At 29.2% G+C, this 18853-nt stretch overlaps 1 protein-coding gene across 3 annotated transcripts; it reads left to right on the top strand.

The window, feature by feature from the left end:
- The first annotated feature begins 8570 nt into the window (after positions 1-8570).
- On the top strand, positions 8571-18557 carry LOC125846506 (paired amphipathic helix protein Sin3-like 4). 3 transcript variants are annotated; one of them, XM_049525949.1, is made up of 13 exons: positions 8571-8598; positions 8756-8833; positions 9025-9225; positions 9305-9476; positions 9577-9675; positions 9771-9915; positions 10151-10287; positions 10519-10594; positions 10952-11088; positions 11308-11383; positions 11471-11679; positions 12053-12142; positions 12230-12513. In XM_049525949.1, the coding sequence occupies exons 2-13, from the start codon at positions 8757-8759 to the stop codon at positions 12356-12358; spliced, it is 1548 nt and encodes a 515-aa protein (XP_049381906.1). In that variant the 5' UTR covers positions 8571-8598; position 8756; the 3' UTR covers positions 12359-12513. The 3 variants fall into 3 exon arrangements, with proteins under 3 accessions (XP_049381906.1, XP_049381907.1, XP_049381905.1); XM_049525950.1 differs by lacking the exon at positions 8571-8598 and adding an exon at positions 18460-18557 and having other exon boundaries at positions 8648-8833; positions 12230-12266; XM_049525948.1 differs by lacking the exon at positions 8571-8598 and having other exon boundaries at positions 8654-8833.
- The last annotated feature ends 296 nt before the right edge of the window (positions 18558-18853 follow it).

Raw genomic sequence — 18853 nt, forward strand, 5'->3', positions numbered from 1 at the left:
TATGGATCCAGATNTGCCACTTCTTTTTTTTCTCCCTAAATTCACTCCAATATCTTTTCGGTTACAAATCATTATCCCAAATTGATTTTCAAAAATTTTCTCTCAATCCAACCAGTTTCAAACTTCGTTTTCTCCGTCCTCTCTCCCAAAGTTTGTCATATTAATTTTCATCTTTTTCCTTCCATTTTTATTTTGTTTCAGTTTTTTCTTCTTGATACATATGGATCCAGATCCTACATCAAATCTTTCTATTATTAATCGAACAATATACGACTCTAGTGATGAAAATTGGACAGAAATTAGATCAAAAAATCTGCATGACCCATTAAACTGGAGGAATCAGTCGAACAAAGATATGCCAGAATCGTCTAGATCAAAGGTTGCAAAAATCCCCCTAAAAAAGGAGAAGAAAAGCAGCACCTGCTATTTTCAGACCTTCATTGCCTAGATTATGTGTTTTTAATCTTTATTAAACTTGTTTGTGATTTATTGTGTTTGCTATCTTAGACTGAAATTCAATTACATGTGTTATATTGTTTATTGGGTTAAAATATGATACATGCAAAAACCCTATCTTAGTTTGATACATATTGATTTGAGATTTAGTCGGCACTAATAAAATCCTTGTTTATATGTGTATCGAAAAAAATAATACATGAAAAACCCTAATATGAAAAAGATGTTTGTCAAATTTAACAAAAAAGTCGTTGATGTATCAGACAGGGCATCCTTCTGTATAATGTATCAAGTTTTATAATAAGTTCAACTAACATTGATGTATCGAACAATTGAAGTCTAGTAGCATGTATTTTTTTATGTATCAACTTGTTTTTAATATGTATCATTAGTTGTTGTGTAGTGTGACTTGGTGTTTTTATTTATGTATTATAAGATATCATTATAAATAGTATGATTTTTCTTTTCATTTCGCAGTCAATCAAATATGTTATAAAAAAGGTACCAACACATGCCATAAGGTTTGGTGTCCCTTTTAACACAATTTTTTTGGAGGAGTTTCAGAAGTCTATAGGGGATGATGTAATTGAATTGTTCAGAGCTACAATTTTTGGACCCTGTTTAGACATCCCTAAATGTAATTTTCAGGGTCAANNTTGAACAAAAAGTTGATCAACATATGCCTTCTTTAATATGGCTAGAATATCATTGCCAATTTTATAGTATACACCTGGTAAAAAAGTAGTAATTATATTATGACGAAGATACTTGATTATTACTGACATCAAAAAAATTGAATCAATATATTAATTATAATTGCACCTACATGTATCCTTTCTTTGATTCAATATTAGGATTTCTTTAACATAAGAATATTATTTGTATAGTTGAAATATAATTAATAAGAATCAATCTCTATTCAAGAACATTTTCTTTCATATGAAAATTTGACATAAGAGTATAACTTGTATTGTTTAGTTAGTATAATTGCATTACAAAATATAATAAGAATCAATCCTTATTAAAGAACAAGGGACTTGATATAAAAAGTTAAAATATGTAAAAGATGTTAAAAAGTATAAGATCTAAATATCCTGAAAATTATACAGACAATTTCTCAAATCTCAAAAATCTTATTTCTATATCACGTTTCGTACAAATTATATTTTATGTATGTGAAATAATAAAATTGATAAAAAGAGAGTTGTAAATAGCATATCCATTATGTACCTGATGATGAGAAGTGAAGAGCGCACAATTGCCAAATAAAATCTAAAATGTAGATAAATAAATAAGAATAAGTTTGCAAACTCAAGAAAATCTTCATATATTAAATATATATTGTTGAGAACTAAAATGAGCATAAGAGGAATAAAGTAGTTACCAATCAACAATATATATTTATATATTCAAACTTTTATGGCATATAGCTGCTAATCTATATATTATATAAAGCTTAAAGATGAAAGATTAATGTGACTTGAGTTGTAGAATATCACTGCGCATGCACTATATATTACTCCAATTCTATTTGACAAGAAATATGAAAAGTTCACGCAACTTTTGGAAGCTCAAGGGAAAAAACAGTAAATGTGAGATATGAAATAGTAGGATTGTAAATTGAGTTCAAGTAATCTATATTAGGTTAATTAATGGGGAGATGAAAGATTTCTATCAATTAAATGTAGTTAAATTATTAATAAATAATTTTTTTTAAAATGATAAAATGATTACTCAACTTTTAACTATTTAATATTTTATTATTTACATGTTTTATAATATTTTTATTTAGTCTAGGGGCAAAATGGTAATCCAACTTTAAATGTTGGAGCTTCCCACTTATAATAATATATGATTATAAGATATCATTATAAATAGTATGATTTTTCTTTTCATTTTGCAGTCAATCAAATATGTTATAAAAAAGGTACCAACACATGCCATAAGGTTTGGTGTCCCTTTTAACACAATTTTTTTGGAGGAGTTCCAGAATTCTATAGGGGATGATGTAATTGAATTGTTCAGAGCTACAATTTTTGGACCCTGTTTAGACATCCCTAAATGTAATTTTCAGGGTCAAATCAGTAAATGTTTGTTGTTGTTAGAGTTAGAACTAGGCAACTCAAAGGTGTTGCATATTAGACATGCAAACGGGGGTATCTTGAAATTTAGTATCAAAGAATTTGCAATAATAACTAGTCTTAAATGTAAAGGCAATATACCAAAGACTTTGAATACCCAGAATCAACTCCTTGTATGCTATTCCGAAAATATTTTCCGCATTGGACATGTATGTTCACTATTGAAGTATCTAACTTTGAAAATATCATATTTTTTCCTACATGATGCCTTCATAGTCCAACCACATTAATCTGAAAAGCATACCAACACATAATTACATGTTATAATATATAAAACACTAATGTTCAAAGTAATCAAAAAATGATGTGCTTTTCAAAGACCAACACAATTAATTTAGTGTATTTTTTATATCAGATTCAAAAAATAAAAATTATTTATCCACGTATCACAAAATTTTGGAATGTATCGGCTACATGATTGTTGGGACTAAATTATTTAGTGTTTCAACAGTATTATCTTAACGTATCAACAATATTAACTCATTGTATCAACAATATTAACGACCAACACAATTAATTTTTATCAGATTCAAAAAATAAATAAATAATGAATCATGTATCACAAAATTTTAGAATGTATCGGCTACATGATTGTTGCGACTAAATTCTTTAATGTTTCGATAGTATTATCTTAACATATCAATGCTATTAACTTAATGTATCAACAAATAATGTATTATCAATCTATCACAAATCATATTCAACAAACTAAACAAAAATCAAAATCAAAGACTTTCTAATTAATAATGTATCATACATTAAAACAAAATAATTGTATCACCATTTACAGATCTAAAGAAACCAAACACAGTTCTTCACAAAACATATCAAATACTCACATACCTTTGTCTATCAGATCTCTTTACTTTGCAATTGAAGTTGTTCTTTATTTTATATTTTTCCATCACATTTACGAGTGTTGCTTTATCCTTATTGTCACGCCCAAAACTCGAAGGGCGCAACTGGATCCTAATGCCAAAACTCAGGCCCGAGCTAACCCTGCTGAACCATTTGTTACTAGCGCATGACAGCCACACGCAATCAAGAAAACAAACAAGTATATCTCGACTTAAAACTAAGCCCTCGGCTAGCAAGACCCCTGTCAACTAATCTATAAAATAAACAGCTACTCCTAGGAGATCATATAAATAAATAGCCACTATTACAGAAGTCCTGATTGGACCGTCGAGGCCACCATGATATCTATACCAAAGCTAAAATCATGTATATATCAATGCAATATATCAAACAGCTCACAAGCTTCAGCAAACCAACAACATAGGTCAGTATGGCCATAACGTAGCTATACACCCTACACACTAGTTTGCAATCCTCTACGAGTAGTAAAGATTAGCGAGACAGGGCCCCAGCCTACCCATAAAGATATATACAATAAAAGATAACAAATCTCCCAACTTTGGCAGCTCTGGAGAAAAGGGGCTAGCCAATCGGATAAAAGTCAATTCTGCTACTGAAGAAGTCTACTCGGTCGTCTGTCAGGACCTGCATGCATGAATGCAGCGTCCCCAAGGCAATGGGGTGCAATGGGGTGCAATGGGGTGTCAGTACAAAATAATGTACATAGTATGAAAGACAATAGACTATGAGGAGACATCCTGATATACTGGAATAATCTGATAAATAAATCAAGGATAAGATAAGTGTATTGACCTGCTCCTAAATCTAAACTTATCAAAAATAATAAAACAACAACCTAACCAAGCCCCTATAAGCTCGGCAGGTACAAACAGCACACAAGACCACATACTCAGGCCCCCATAATCCCGGAAGGCCTCTATCGGTAGACCCATTGCCCCGTAGGCAGTCACATAGCCCTCTTAGGCATTAATATAGCCCCGTAGGCAGTACATAGCTCTCTTAGGCATCAACATAGCTTATAGACAAACCATAGCCCTCTTAGGCAACAACATGACTCTGTAGGAAACACATAGCTTTCTTAGGCGTCAATATAGCCCTGTAGGCAACTCATAGCCCTTTTAGGCATCCATATAGACCTGTAGGCAGAACATAGCTTGTCTAGACATAGATCACATTCCTGCAGATAACCACAATAGCCCCCCCCCCCCTTTCTCACCTGCAACAAATGAGGTGGTAACGCCCCAAGGGCAACACTAACAATCTAATCGCTAAAAACGAGCAATTTAGTTATAAGCAACCTATATAAATAGCCTCTAAGTCGTGTCCAACATAGGGATGCTACTAACTGAATAAGAATCCTGACAATGGACAATTATATCAACTCGAGCCGCCAACAATCAACAATAATGGCTATAAGTGTAACAAGGATAACAACTCAATTACATTGTTTCTAAGCTTTTAAGGAAACATGTCGTAAGTAGGGAATAATCTTAACATACATTTTCAATGAACGCTCGAAAGACCGTAGTTCCTTCACGAAAGTTGTTCATTATGTCTTAAGCTTCGCAAACATTATACATACACAGCTGGTACGAACCTATAAATAGTTCATAATTAATCTTAAATCGATAGATTTGCCATATTTCCCCAACTTGTTGAAACGTCCGTAGAAATTCATAAAAACAACCATAAAAGGGTCCCGAGATTATTACCTTAGTTAACCAAGTGTAAACCTTAAAGAAACACCAATAACTACAAATTATATCTTCAAAAAATAGCTCCAGACGCAGCTAATAGAAAGGAAAAATGATTACCACGTGTAGGGATTACGTTTCTAGGCACGGGGGCAATGTTTAATGGTAGAAATCGTCAAAAACTAACATTCATCATGCTACAACTCCATAGGAACCCTCTTTTAAGCTTTCTCTCTGGTTTGGAACTGAAATGAAATATTTTCATGGCTTAAAACGTTAAATAAGCCGACATACCATATTTTTGACTTGACCCGGATCCGACCTGGATTCTGCCCCGGCAGTCCCTAGTAAAATCATCATAACCTTTTGCTCTGATGTCAGTTTGATACGGAGTTTTGTGCGTTGCAAACTAGACTCGTAGGCCTTCAATTTAATGGGTGATAGGCCTTCTAACTCTTTATATATTGGAAGAAAACATCCAAGACATTTGACCCAAATTTTAGAGAAATTTTTAAAAGGGAACTTACAATAACTTTCGCCAACTTTTATTTCGCCACTTACTTAACTTCTAAACTTGAGATACAACCCTTGAACACTTAAAATATGACATACCACATCATTTTTAATTTATTACTCACCCTCCTTGTCTTTTCACGAAGATACGAGTTAATATAGACGTTTTGAAAAGTCAGGGTGTTACACTTATATACCTGACTTGTCTTCACCTCTATACTATTTGAATCAATTGTGTAATTTGTAACTTCCAATTCTAGAATATAATACGAATCACAAATTCTTGATTCAACCACGGGAAGAGCTTTTGTATCCTGTGTTGTGCCTTCTACACACGTAATTTCTCTGCATGTTCCATCAAAGTTATGTAGATCACCGCCAATCTTTTCACTTCTGTCAATGCATAATGGATACATTGCAAATCCTGGCTCACTTTTTTTCACTTCTAAATATAGTTTAACACCCATGTCGTTCTTAATTTTCATCGGAGACGAGTTACCTTCTACGATGTAACGAATTTCAATGTTTTTCCTTGATACATCGATATCTCACTCGACTGAAATTGTTGCTTTGAGATTAAAAAATGAAATTGATTGTCCAACAACGATTCCATCACTTTTGTAACTTTCATATTTCACTTCGCTGACCCAAATTCCTGAATGCCTCAGTATATAAAATTGATATATTCATCATGTATCAGCAAAAAATTAGAGTTTTATTCGAATTTCTCAATTTTTCAAAATCAATAGATGTTCACAAATTGTTCTTCAATGTAGAAGATATAATTTTGAAATTTGTAATGTCTGAGTCGATTACCTATTTAGATATGGATTGTTTAGGATCAGTTAGGCGTAAATCAAGCTAATTAAATTAACAAAATTAATTATTACATTTTTTTTCCTTTTTTAGCGCAACAATAATATGTTTACCTTGTATAAGTTATAACGTATCGGAATGGTAGCATTCACCTACCTTTTTAAGGGATTTTTTGTAAAATGGAAATTAGTTGGGATAAGATGTAATTTATATCTTACGATATGGGATTTCTTTAATTTTAACAAAAAAAAAACTGCTGTAACTTTCTATCCACGCCCGAACAAGTTAGGCATCTTCAAATGGTCGAAGGTCGCAGCGATAAATTATTTTTTTTAAACATGTCTTGAGCTCGAGTCTTGTGCTACAATATGAATTTGAAATTAATTTCACTCCAATATCAAATGAAAAATCAAAGAAAATTATAAATAGTTAAAAAGTTCTTTACCATAAACGTTGTTTATTTTTTGTTAATATCTATTTAATCTGCTTATGTACATAAATATTTTAATTTTCTATGTTTCTATTTAATCTACTTATGCTTATGTTCATAATATTTTAAGTTTCTATGTTTTAGGTGAGAGAATCTAGGAAAAGAATGATATAGGACATTTAGAATTTTATAAATTTTCACCTCTTATAAACCTAATTCATTTCATTTACTAATTTTATAGATTTTTTTTTTGTTATAAGTACTTGTATGAAATTCAACCTATTACATCAAGTCAACGCACAAGTCAAAGGAAAGGGCAACTATAGAAAAAATTTGAAATATTCATCTTAAACTTTGAATAATTCAATTATTTTGAACAATAAAAAAATCTTAAAAATTCAGTTAATATGAAATAGAAATCATTGGGTTCTGGTGAAAAAATGAGTTGCATTTATATAGAGAAAAAAAGAAATATTTGATATTTTAAGAAAAACAATTAATGTAATAAGATATGGATTACACTACTTTGACTTTCTAATCATTTTTGGTGAAAAGAAATAAGTGATATTTTACAATAAAAACTGTAAAACTACAAATGAGTTGCATATATATGGTGAAAAAAAGAATTATATGATATTTTAAGAAAAACAATTAATGATTAATAAGATATGGATTACACTACTTTGACTTTCAAATCATTTTGGTGAAAAGAAATATGTGATATTTTATAATAAAAATAGTAAAACTACAAATGAGTTGCATATATATGGTGAAAAAAAGAAATATATGATATTTTAAGATAAACAATTAATGATTAATAGGATATGGATTACACTACTTTGACTTTATAATCATTTTTGGTGAAAAGAAATAAGTGATATTTTACAATAAAATAGTAAAATTACAAATGAGTTGCATATATATGATGAAAAAAGAAATATATGATATTTTAAGAAAAAACAATTAATGATCAATAAGATATGGATTACACTATTTTGACTTTTTAATCATTTTTGATGAAAAGAAATAAGTGATATTTTACAATAAAATAGTAAAACTACAACTGAGTTGCATATATATGATGAAAAAAGAAATATATGATATTTTAAGAAAAAACAATTAATAATTAATAAGATATGGATTACACTACTTTGACTTTTTAATCATTTTTGGTGAAAAGAAATAAGTGATATTTTACAATAAAATAGTAAAAATACAAATGAGTTGCATATATATGGTGAAAAAAAGAAATATATGATATTTTAAGAAAAACAATTAATGATTAATAAGATTTGGATTGCACTACTTTGACTGTCTAATCATTTTTGGTGAAAAGAAATAAGTGATATTTTACAATAAAAATAGTAAAACTACAAATGAGTTGCATATATATATGGTGAAAAAAAAGAAATATATGATATTTTAAGAAAAGCAATTAATGATTAATAAGAAATGAATTACACTACTTTGACTTTCTAATCATTTTTAATTCAACAAATTGAATCAAGTCAATATATAGTCATAACTTGAGTGAATGACTAAAAATATTAGAGAAAGACTAAAATACCCCCAAAGTTTGACCAACATCATACGTTACAAGAATTTTATATTATATATATGTGTAGTCTCGTTACTATCTACACAACATTTTTTTCTCCAAGTAGAGAAGGTATAGAGAGAAAAATACTAGGGTTCAGCCATTTCTAATATTTTTCCCTTTGTTTGAATAATTTTTATGGTTAAATGGGTAATTCTTTTTATTGATTAATTCTTAATAAAGATTTTATTTACTAGCACAACTTTTTGTTGCTGTACTATTTTTGCAGCATGGTCCGATTGAGAGTAGATGTATCTGGTGGTAAGGAGAGATTTAAGCGGCCAATCAATTATTCTCGTAGAGAATCGTAAGCTCTGTTCACTTTCTCAATTGTTTTGATTTGTTGAATTCTTATTAAGAAATTAGTGTTTTAATTTAGGTTAAAAGCCAAAAATAAAATAAAATTGGGCTTGATAATCTCATTTTTGGTAGCTATGACTACTTACTTATGGTATAATTATGATGTATATGTATTTTTTTTTTCCCTCTATGAATTAGGCATGGTCCATCACCATTTCTTGAAAATGGAGCATTGGGCAGCCGCAATGCTGGCAGAGGGCTAACTTTTCTTGGCCCTTGTAACCCACATCTGACAACCGAGGATGCGTTGTCTTATTTGAAGGAAGTTAAGGACACGTTTCAAGGCAGAGAGAAGTATGATATGTTCCTTGATATTATGAAACATTTTAAGGCTCAAAGGTTTGTTACTACTATTTACCTAGTGTCATGATTCTCATATTTGTTGTTTTTTCCGTGACTTATTCCATTTTCTTGACAGAATTGATACTGTTACTGTCATAGCAAGAGTGAAAGACTTGTTCAAAGGGCACACTAGGTTGATCACTGGGTTCAACACTTTCTTACCCGAGGGTTATACAATAACTCTCAATCAAGAAGATAAGCCTAAAATTGAATTTGGAGAAGCTATCAACTTTGTGAACAAAATAAAGGTTACATTCCTGCTACCTTCCAGTTTAAACAATAAAGGTCTGCCTTTTTCTTCTTTAAAACACTTTAGTCCTAATTTATTTGGTTTATCATTTCCTGCAGACACGTTTCCAAAATGATGATCATGTCTACAGATACTTCCTAGACATATTGAACATGTATAGGAAAGAGCATAAGGGAATCAATGAGGTGTACCGAGAGGTAATAATTTTTTTAAAAAAATTGGAATACATAGATATTATAGATGATCTTTATGTTTTAATTTTTTGTTGCTATTTGTCACATCATATGTGTAGGTTGCCGTACTTTTCAATGGCCATCCAGATTTGCTAGATGAGTTCACTAGGTTCTTGCCAGATACTAAGAAGGAAGTAGATCTAAGCAAGCAGCAGCATCCTGGTAAAGTGAATTCTTTTGGAGAGTTTGAAGATACCCTGAAATGTGAGTTCATGGTTAGCATTGTTTGAATATTTGTATTTGATGTGTTGCATTAGAATCTTCCGCTATTAGCTATATGGTTTGTGGTGACAATGATCTATTAGTATGTATTAATTCATTTTTCAGTATATCTCTCTTTGTTTTTTGGTAAAGTTCTTGGTTTATGCATTTGATTTTAGCATAGAGTTGCTGAGTTTGGTTAGTATGCTTTTTAATATGATTTACTTGATCTTGTCAGATTCGTGTAGCAAAGGGTTCATTTTCTGTGAAAGGGTAAAGGAAAGACTACAAAGTCCAGCTGATTATCTGAAATTCTTAAAATGTCTCCATATTTACAGCACAGAAACGATTGCAAGGAACAAGTTACAAAGTTTGGTACGTCTATCATGCTATTAATCAAGCCCTTTTGTTCCAAATTGACATTTATCTTTGTTTATAATATTTGCTATCTGTGGTTCGGTTTTTGGCCAACAAAAGGGAGAAGAAACAGGGGTACTGAATCCTTTTTTTACAGGATTTGGTGGTTCTAATGTCTTTTAAATGATAAACAAGTCGATCTTCTTGTTGTTTAAGCATCATTAATTTGAAGCATGCTACCAATTTCAGGTTGCTGAAATACTTGGAAAATATCCTGATCTTATGGAGGGTTTCAATGAATTTCTGGATCGTTATGATCGAGTTGGTAAGTTAAAATTTCATGATGGTAAAACTGTTGTGCCATTTTGATTGGTTCCTGCTTTGCAGTTGGATTACTTGCAGGTGTAATGAACCTCAGAAAGTCTTGAATAATTTTTCACTAGGATTTTGTTACAAGTACTTTACATTACTAAACAAGATGACAATTGAAATTTCATAAAAACAATCTCCAACAAGACATATCAGAATTCGTCATGATTAATATTCTATTAGTATGTTGCTAAACGTTCAGTCTGTTTGACTCCGTTTTCGGTTCAGTTCTTGATGTATGCATCTGTTTTTAGCATTGCGTTGCTGAGTTTGGTTAGTATGCTTTTTAATAGGATTTGTTTGATCTTGGCAGATACATATACAAAAGGGTTCACTTTCTGTGAAGAGGTAAAGGAAAGACTAGGAAGTCCAGCTGATTATCAGACATTCTTAAAATGTCTTAGTGATTACAGCGGAGAAATAATTACAAGGGAGCAGTTACAATCTTTGGTACGTGTATCATCATGCATCTAATCTTATCTTTGTTGCTCCTATATGACAGTAATCTTTGCTTATAATTTCTGCTATCTATGGTTTGGTTGATGTTCATGCAAATCATAGGCTAGACCTAATGTTTTTACAGGATTTTGTCGTGCTAATATCTTTTAGATGATGTACAAGTCGGTCTGTTTGTTGTTTAAGCATCATAGATTTAACTACTCATTTCAGGTTGCTCAAACACTTGGAAAACATCCTTGTCTTATGGAGGGTTTCAATGTATTTATAGATCGTTATGAACGAGCTGGTAAGTCTTTAATGAATTCTGTCACACACACAATACATATATATATATATGTAAGATTCTAATTTGAAAGGTTACACTGCTTTGCAGTTGGATTTCTTGTAGGTGTAATGACTAAGTGGAATGAATCCAAGTTAGTAAAGGAAGAAGAGAAGAAGTGTAAAACTGAGGCTCCTTCAACTTATCAAGTAAAAGTAGAAACTGAGGCTCCTTCAACTTATCAAATAAAACAAGAAAATGAGGCTCGTCCACAGGGAATTAAGTTTGAAGAAGCTGCCAGTTTTGTGGAGAAAGTAAAGGTTATTCTCCTACCTTCTTTTCTTCTAAATTCATAAATAATTTATTGTTGTCTAATTATATAAAAAATATGCATTATTTTCCAATTTAAAGTTGAGTTCCAGGATAAATTACGCTGAAACAATCCTAATTATAGTGATTAGATTATTAATTAGTCCATATCAATTAAAATACCTTCAATAGTTGCGAAAAGTAATAATATTTTTCTAGAATCATGTTAGCTAGATCTCTCAACTATTGTTATTTCACCTACAAAGCCATTCAATCAATCCAAACTATATCTCTTGAATTTTTTTAAGCATAAATTAGTTGACTTTGTATGAAATTGAAATAGTTGAGTGCTAACTTACTTGTTGGGGTTGTCGCTTTGTGCAGGAACGTTTCCGAAACGACAACCATGTGTATGAATCATTCTTAAACATTTTGAGGATGTACAACATGGAGAGCTATGATGTCTACCATAAGGTGATAAAACATCTTTCAATTTGGATACACAAATTATATTAGATGATTGATCTTCATGTTTTAATTTATTACTTCTTTTATGTGTAGGTTGCTATACTTTTCAAGAATCATTCAGATTTGCTTGGTGAGTTTGCTAAATTCTTGCCAGATTCTTCAGCTGATTTCAAGCTTAGGGAACGTATTGATCAGTTAACCATCCTCTTTAGTTCCTTGTAATAGAGTGATTGGTATGACTAAAGCTTGTGAAGGAGTTCGACTTGATGTTATTGATGGGTTTCTTGGAAATTTTTCTTCTGTTTCTAATGACTAGAGATTCAGTTTTATTGGCAATGTAAAATATTGGTACTATATGGTTTTTTTTAATAATATCATCTTCCCTTAGCAAATTAAGAAAAAAATCATTCAAGGTTGAATATGTGCTTCTATATCTGCAACCTATGGGATAAAACTTGTGGAAAACAAAATCATATCCTCCTTATATTTAGAATCATATCCTTCTTATATTTAGAGTCATATCCACTATACGTGGTAAATATGACGAATCAAGGAGGCGAAAAAAGCATGAAATGAAAAATACTTAAATAGGAGAATGCTATCGTTGCTTCAATATAATATATCAAATTGTTTATTTAAGAATTTAGATTATTGTATTGAATTATTTGTCGTTAGTTTTCATCTAGCCCCCATTTATAGGATACTAAGAGCCTGTTTGACATTGTTGTTGGGAGGTCAAAAACACTTATTTTGAAAAGAAAAAAAATACTTTTATTGAAAAATTAAGTGTTAAACAAATCAGTAAAAATGTTTTTCTTGCTTTAAGAAAACAAAAAGTAGAAACAAAAATTATTTTTCTCAAGACTAAAATATCCTTTTCCTATATACATATTTACCAATATATTTCTTGTTAATTAATTAGTATATTTCATAAGTTTGGTTAAATTTCATTTAAGAATTTTATTTTTTATTTTTTATTTTATATAAAAAAAAATCAGAATTTATTTTATGTTTATATATTATTATTTTATATATTATATATTATTTTACGTATTATTTTGTAGAATTAGAAAAAAAGTTAAAAATAATACTTTTTCAAGGTTAGAAAAAATAAGGAAAAAATAACAATTAAAGATTTCAGCCTCCCAAAAAGGGTATAATATTGATTGAAAATTTAAACAGGTAAATTTTAATTTTAAAAAAATAAAATTTAATTTACTTTTTATAATAAATATTTAAAATAGTTTCTCTCTATAAAATAATTTCAATATTAGAAGTACATTAATAGTTGTTCTTTTTTGTAATTTGATTCTTAAAAGCATTTTTTTAAAAATGATTAGTCAAACAAATTTGCTTATGAAAAACACTTTACAAATGAATTAGTCAAACACGAATTGTTTTTTTTCAAAAGCGCTTTTCTAAAAAAATATTTAAAAAGTGTTTCAAAAATAAGCTGTTTTTAGGAGTTCAGAGCCAAAAGGGCAATTTTTTTTCTTTCAAAATACAAAAGCAACACATCAAAAAAAAAATAACCAAAAGGGAAAATCGCTCCGTCTTTTGACAAAAATTGACGTCGTACCGTTAAATGAAATATAAATCGCTGCCTTGACAGCGATGTTCTAAAAAAAGTTTTTTTTCTTTAAAATAGTTGTTATTCTTAAGTTAGAAGAAACGTAGTTTTTAAAACATTAAAGTAAATCAAACATGAGAAAATTAAAAATATTTGTTGAATTATGTTAAGGGTTCTAAGATAATCAAATATTTTCACCAGTATGGTGACAAAACTAGGACATAACTTGTCCAAGTTTGGAACAACTCTTTCTAATTTTTTTTAACTCAATCTATTTCAATACAAATCATTTCACCTCATACAAATTGGATACAAAATCCTGTCAAAACTATTTTCTAAAATATTTTATTTGTAAAAAAATAAATAAAATAATTGAAATTTAATAAAAATTGAGCAAATTGAATTATGACCCTCATTCTAGTCCTATCAAGTTAAAATATCTTGTTGATTGTAATAAATAACAATAATAATACATTTTGACCCAATTGTATTCAGCACAATCCACCGATTTGACACATTTGCTCGCCAAGTAATGTTGAGTAAAGTTAAACTTTAGATCATTTTGTCATTTGAAGTGAATTGCATTGACGGCTAATTTATCACATCACCAAAAAAATTACTAACAACCATTCAATTTGATTTGGCGAAAATCATTTAAATAAATCTCATACGTCATTTAATTTATTATTCTTGAATAATTATTATATATTCCCTCTATCCTAATTACATGTCTACTTTTGAATTGACACATCTATTAAGAAAATAATGATTGACATAGTGAATTTATCATTTTACCCCTATTAATTATAAAGTAGATGAATAAAAAATTTAAGATTTTCAAGAAGTTTTACCTTTTTCAAAATTAAATAATTAAGGGTATAATAAATAAAAAAATTATCCTTTTTTGATTTATCAAAATGAACAAGTAAAAAAGAAAAAATTGAGAAATTATTAGGGACAGAGGGAGTATAATCTAATTCCTCTTCACAAAAATTGAAGTACAATTTCAAAATAGTCTTAGGACTTTGTCGTATACCACAAAAAATATATTTTCATTTGGAGATAGATTCATGACCATAAATTTATAACTTTACCAAAAATACTAACAAAAAATCAATAGTTCTTTTTTGGAATATTAATAAATTTTATAATTATAGTTAAATATAGCATAAAATAATTCTAGTATAATCTAAAATAATATAATGTCAAATAATGAAAGTTGGTAAAGGAGATTGGAGCATAACAAATAAAAAATTGGGCTCATTCATGAACTTAAAAATGTGCACAGTATCACTAATTTTGAGCCCATTTTAAAATTATACCTTTTTTGTATATCAATCAAGTTTTTTTCTACCCCCTTTGTTATTTAAACGTGTATGTGTTGTAGTTCTTTCGAGTTTAGAAAGAGGGAAAGCGAAGAGACGAAAAGGAAAAGGTAGAGAAAAATGAGTTGGATGATTTTTTATATTTAACTCCTTTTTTTTTTTAAGATAGATCTACTGAAACATTTCTTTTTTTATTGTAAATCTTCTTGTTATTTTTGCAGCATGAGGCGATTGGGTGGTGATGTATGTGGTTCATCCCGTGGAGAATCGTAAGCTCTTTGTTTTCAGTTTATTTCTGTCTTTAGTGTTTGTTTTTTCTATGTGCATGACTTATATTTGTTGAATTATTGGTAATTTGAGGTAGATCGGTGATTCTTAGTTGCTATATGATGTGTGGTATGCATTATCTTGTGATTAAAAAATGTTAGATGTTATTTTCTGCCATATCTAATCACTCAGAATAGGACTTAAATTTTATTCTACCACAAAGAATTATCAGGTAAAATTGAAGATATATATTTAATCTTTAGATTGTTGTGTTTGTCTAGATGAATCCTTAACCAATTGGAAAAGAAAATTGTGCCTCATATATCAATAATTTTTTACAATAAAATGAATTGGGGGAGGGGATAAGGGATTACAAATAGAAAATTGAACTCTCACCAATAATATGAAAGATTGTAGGAAATTATACGTGAAAAATAAGATGGGTGAGTGGAATTGGGTGGAGGGGGCCAAATCGAATATGAACTGATCGAAAATGAGTGAGGTGAAAATGAATAAAATATTCAATTTGAATCATAAGTATTTGGTAAGGATATAAATTGATGAACCCAATGGATAATATGGATCTCCATTGCTTCTTATTATATAAAGAAATGAGTACTTCAAATTACAAAACTAATTTTTTTTTCTCTCTCCTCTTAGGATGTGTTTAGCATGAAGAAATAATTCAAAGGGTAAAAATTTGGATTGGGAGTTTGAGTTGGGGTAGAAAGTAATTTATTCTTAAGTTAGAGGAAACGAAGTTTTTTAAACATTAAAGTAAACCAAAAATGAGAAAATTAAAAATATTTTTTTTATACAAAACACACTCTCAATAAGTTTGATTTAATTCATTTTTCTGATGATAGATCAACTGAAACTTTTATTTTTTATTGTAAATCTTGTTATTTTTGTAACATGAGGCGATTTGTGTTGTATGTGGTTCATCCCGTAGAAGATCGTAAGTTTTTTGTCTTCAATTTATTTTTGTCTCTAGTGTTTTTTTTATGTACATGACTTATTCTGATACATTGTTTGAAATTTGTTGAATTATTGGCAATGTGAGTTAGAATGGTGATTTCTAGATGCTATATGATGTGTGGTGTGCGTTACTTTGTGATTATAAAAATGTTAGATGTCATTTTTTGTCATATTAACGACTTAATTTTTTTCTATCACTAAGAATTGTTAGGAAAAACTGAAGATAAAGATTTAATCTTTAGAAATAAGTGAACTTTGTAGAGATTCCTAGACCCTTGCATACTCTAAGGGGAGTGCAATTGGTGGAATATCCATGGATTATCCATATATTGTGATTTATAATATGATTGATTCACTTTTAAATGATTGGATAACCAATCAATTTAAAATGAGTTGAGTTGAGCGTATAGCCATTTACCACACTTATAGCCAACAAACGTAGCTACTAAGATTTAGTTAAGTCAATTACATAAAATAGAAAAAGGAAATGATCATCAGTTATTGTTTTAACTAACAATATAATGACCAAATTATCAATTAATTATCGACAATAACCCAAACTTTGGTATCCACTTTTATTTTTCTCTATCCCACTTTTAAAATGTGACTCTTTTTTATATGTATTTCGATAAAAAAATATTATTTTATTAAATTAATATTAGAATCAGTGGTCATTTTTTTTGTCTTCATTTGATTTTGTGTATTACATTATATTTGCATGGGTCTACATTATTTATACAATATAGATATATTACATAGTTATTATATACAAATGTATAAATATTGTATAACAATGTGTATAAATGTATATACGTCTCTTACATATAATTATACATCATATATACATGGATATATATTATTTATATAATATAGATACATTATATATATTAGCTGGAAAAATTAGTTGCTTGGTATATTTGTGTGAGAAATCCTAAAATAGATTATCTCATTTAATTATCTGCATTGAAATCAATAAACCTTAAAATCTTAAACATATTTCAATTGAGATCAATGTATATATTGAAATGAGATAATTTATTTTATGTTATTAATTTAACTAACTAATAGATGTTTGAGAGTGCATACAAAGTTTTTCAAAATTTATCATGTGTTTAGATGCTCAATTGGAACAAACTATAGATTGAACGTCTAAGTAAAATTTACTGATAAATTAAATATTAAGCCTTACAAGTTTGTGCACATCCAAATATTTCACTTGCTATCTTCAATCGCTACATTTGTAGTAACTCTGTCTACCAATAATTAATAACAAATGAAGTTATGATCTCTTTTTATTAAAATTTGAGCTCTAATCTTCTATTATTTCATTTATTTTATTCATTATTGGACTGCACTCTTGATTTTGTAGCAAACATATATGAGTGGTTACTTATGGTTATTATTCTCATGATTTTAATTTTTTTCCTTGAATTAGATATAATCAATCACAATTTCATGAAAGTGGTTTGAGCGAAATACGAGATGACAGTCGTAAAAATAGTAAGCTAGAGTATTATGATGCGCTCTCTTATTTGAAGGAAGTTAAGGACATGTTTTCTGACCAAGCAGAGAAGTATAACATGTTTCTTGATGTTATGACCGACTTTAAGAGAAAAAGGTTTGTTACTACAATCTGTCTATTGTTACGGTCTTCAATAATTTATGTGGGACTAAGTCTTTAATATTTCTCACAGAATTAGTATTGTTGGTGTCATGGCAAAAATAAAAGAATTGTTTAAAGGTCATCCTAGATTGCTGCTTGGATTTAATCTTTTCTTGCCCAATGACTATGAAATAATCCTCACGGATGAAGACAAGAAGAAAACAGATTTGGAACAAGCAATCAGTTTAATGAACAAAATAAAGGTAACATTTATGTTATCTTTTGATTTTAGTAATAAAAGGTCTTTTTATATATATAAAAAAAACCTTTAGTCCTAACTTGCTAATTTATAACTTATTGTAGAAATGTTTAGGAAATGACTATGAGTACAAATCCTTCATAAATATTCTATCCATGTGCAAGGAGTCTAAGAACGTCGAAGAGGTGAATCGTGAGGTGATAAAATATTTTAAAATTGAATATATATTATAGATGATCATCATGTTCTTTTTTATTAATAAGTACTATTTTTTATATGTATAGGTTGTTGTACTTCTCAAGAATCATCCAGATCTCCTAGATGAGTTCGCTAAATTCTTGGTAGATTCGTCTATTGCCAATTTGTTGTCTAACTTGGATGACGACAAAATATTGAAAAAGTGAAATATTGCACTTATGAAGTGCTTTTTAGTCTAATTCATAGCGATTCTATGTGGATTTAGTAGAATAATATATCTCAAATTGTTTAATTGAAAACTTAGTTTGTTTTGTTTAATAGTCATTATTTATTTTCATCTTGCCCTGCATTGTTTACTTGATACAAAACTTTTATCATATGTGAGGTATATTTAAAGTTGACTTTTTTTCAACATTATTATGATCAATGTTCTTCTTCTCTAGATTTCGTAAAACTCACGCATGGAAAAGTTCAAAAATTACAATAAGAGTTGATAATTTTTTTAATTCTTGAAATT

The sequence above is a fragment of the Solanum stenotomum genome, chromosome 12 (assembly GCF_019186545.1).
Source record: "Solanum stenotomum isolate F172 chromosome 12, ASM1918654v1, whole genome shotgun sequence".
Classification (NCBI taxonomy): domain Eukaryota; kingdom Viridiplantae; phylum Streptophyta; class Magnoliopsida; order Solanales; family Solanaceae; genus Solanum; species Solanum stenotomum.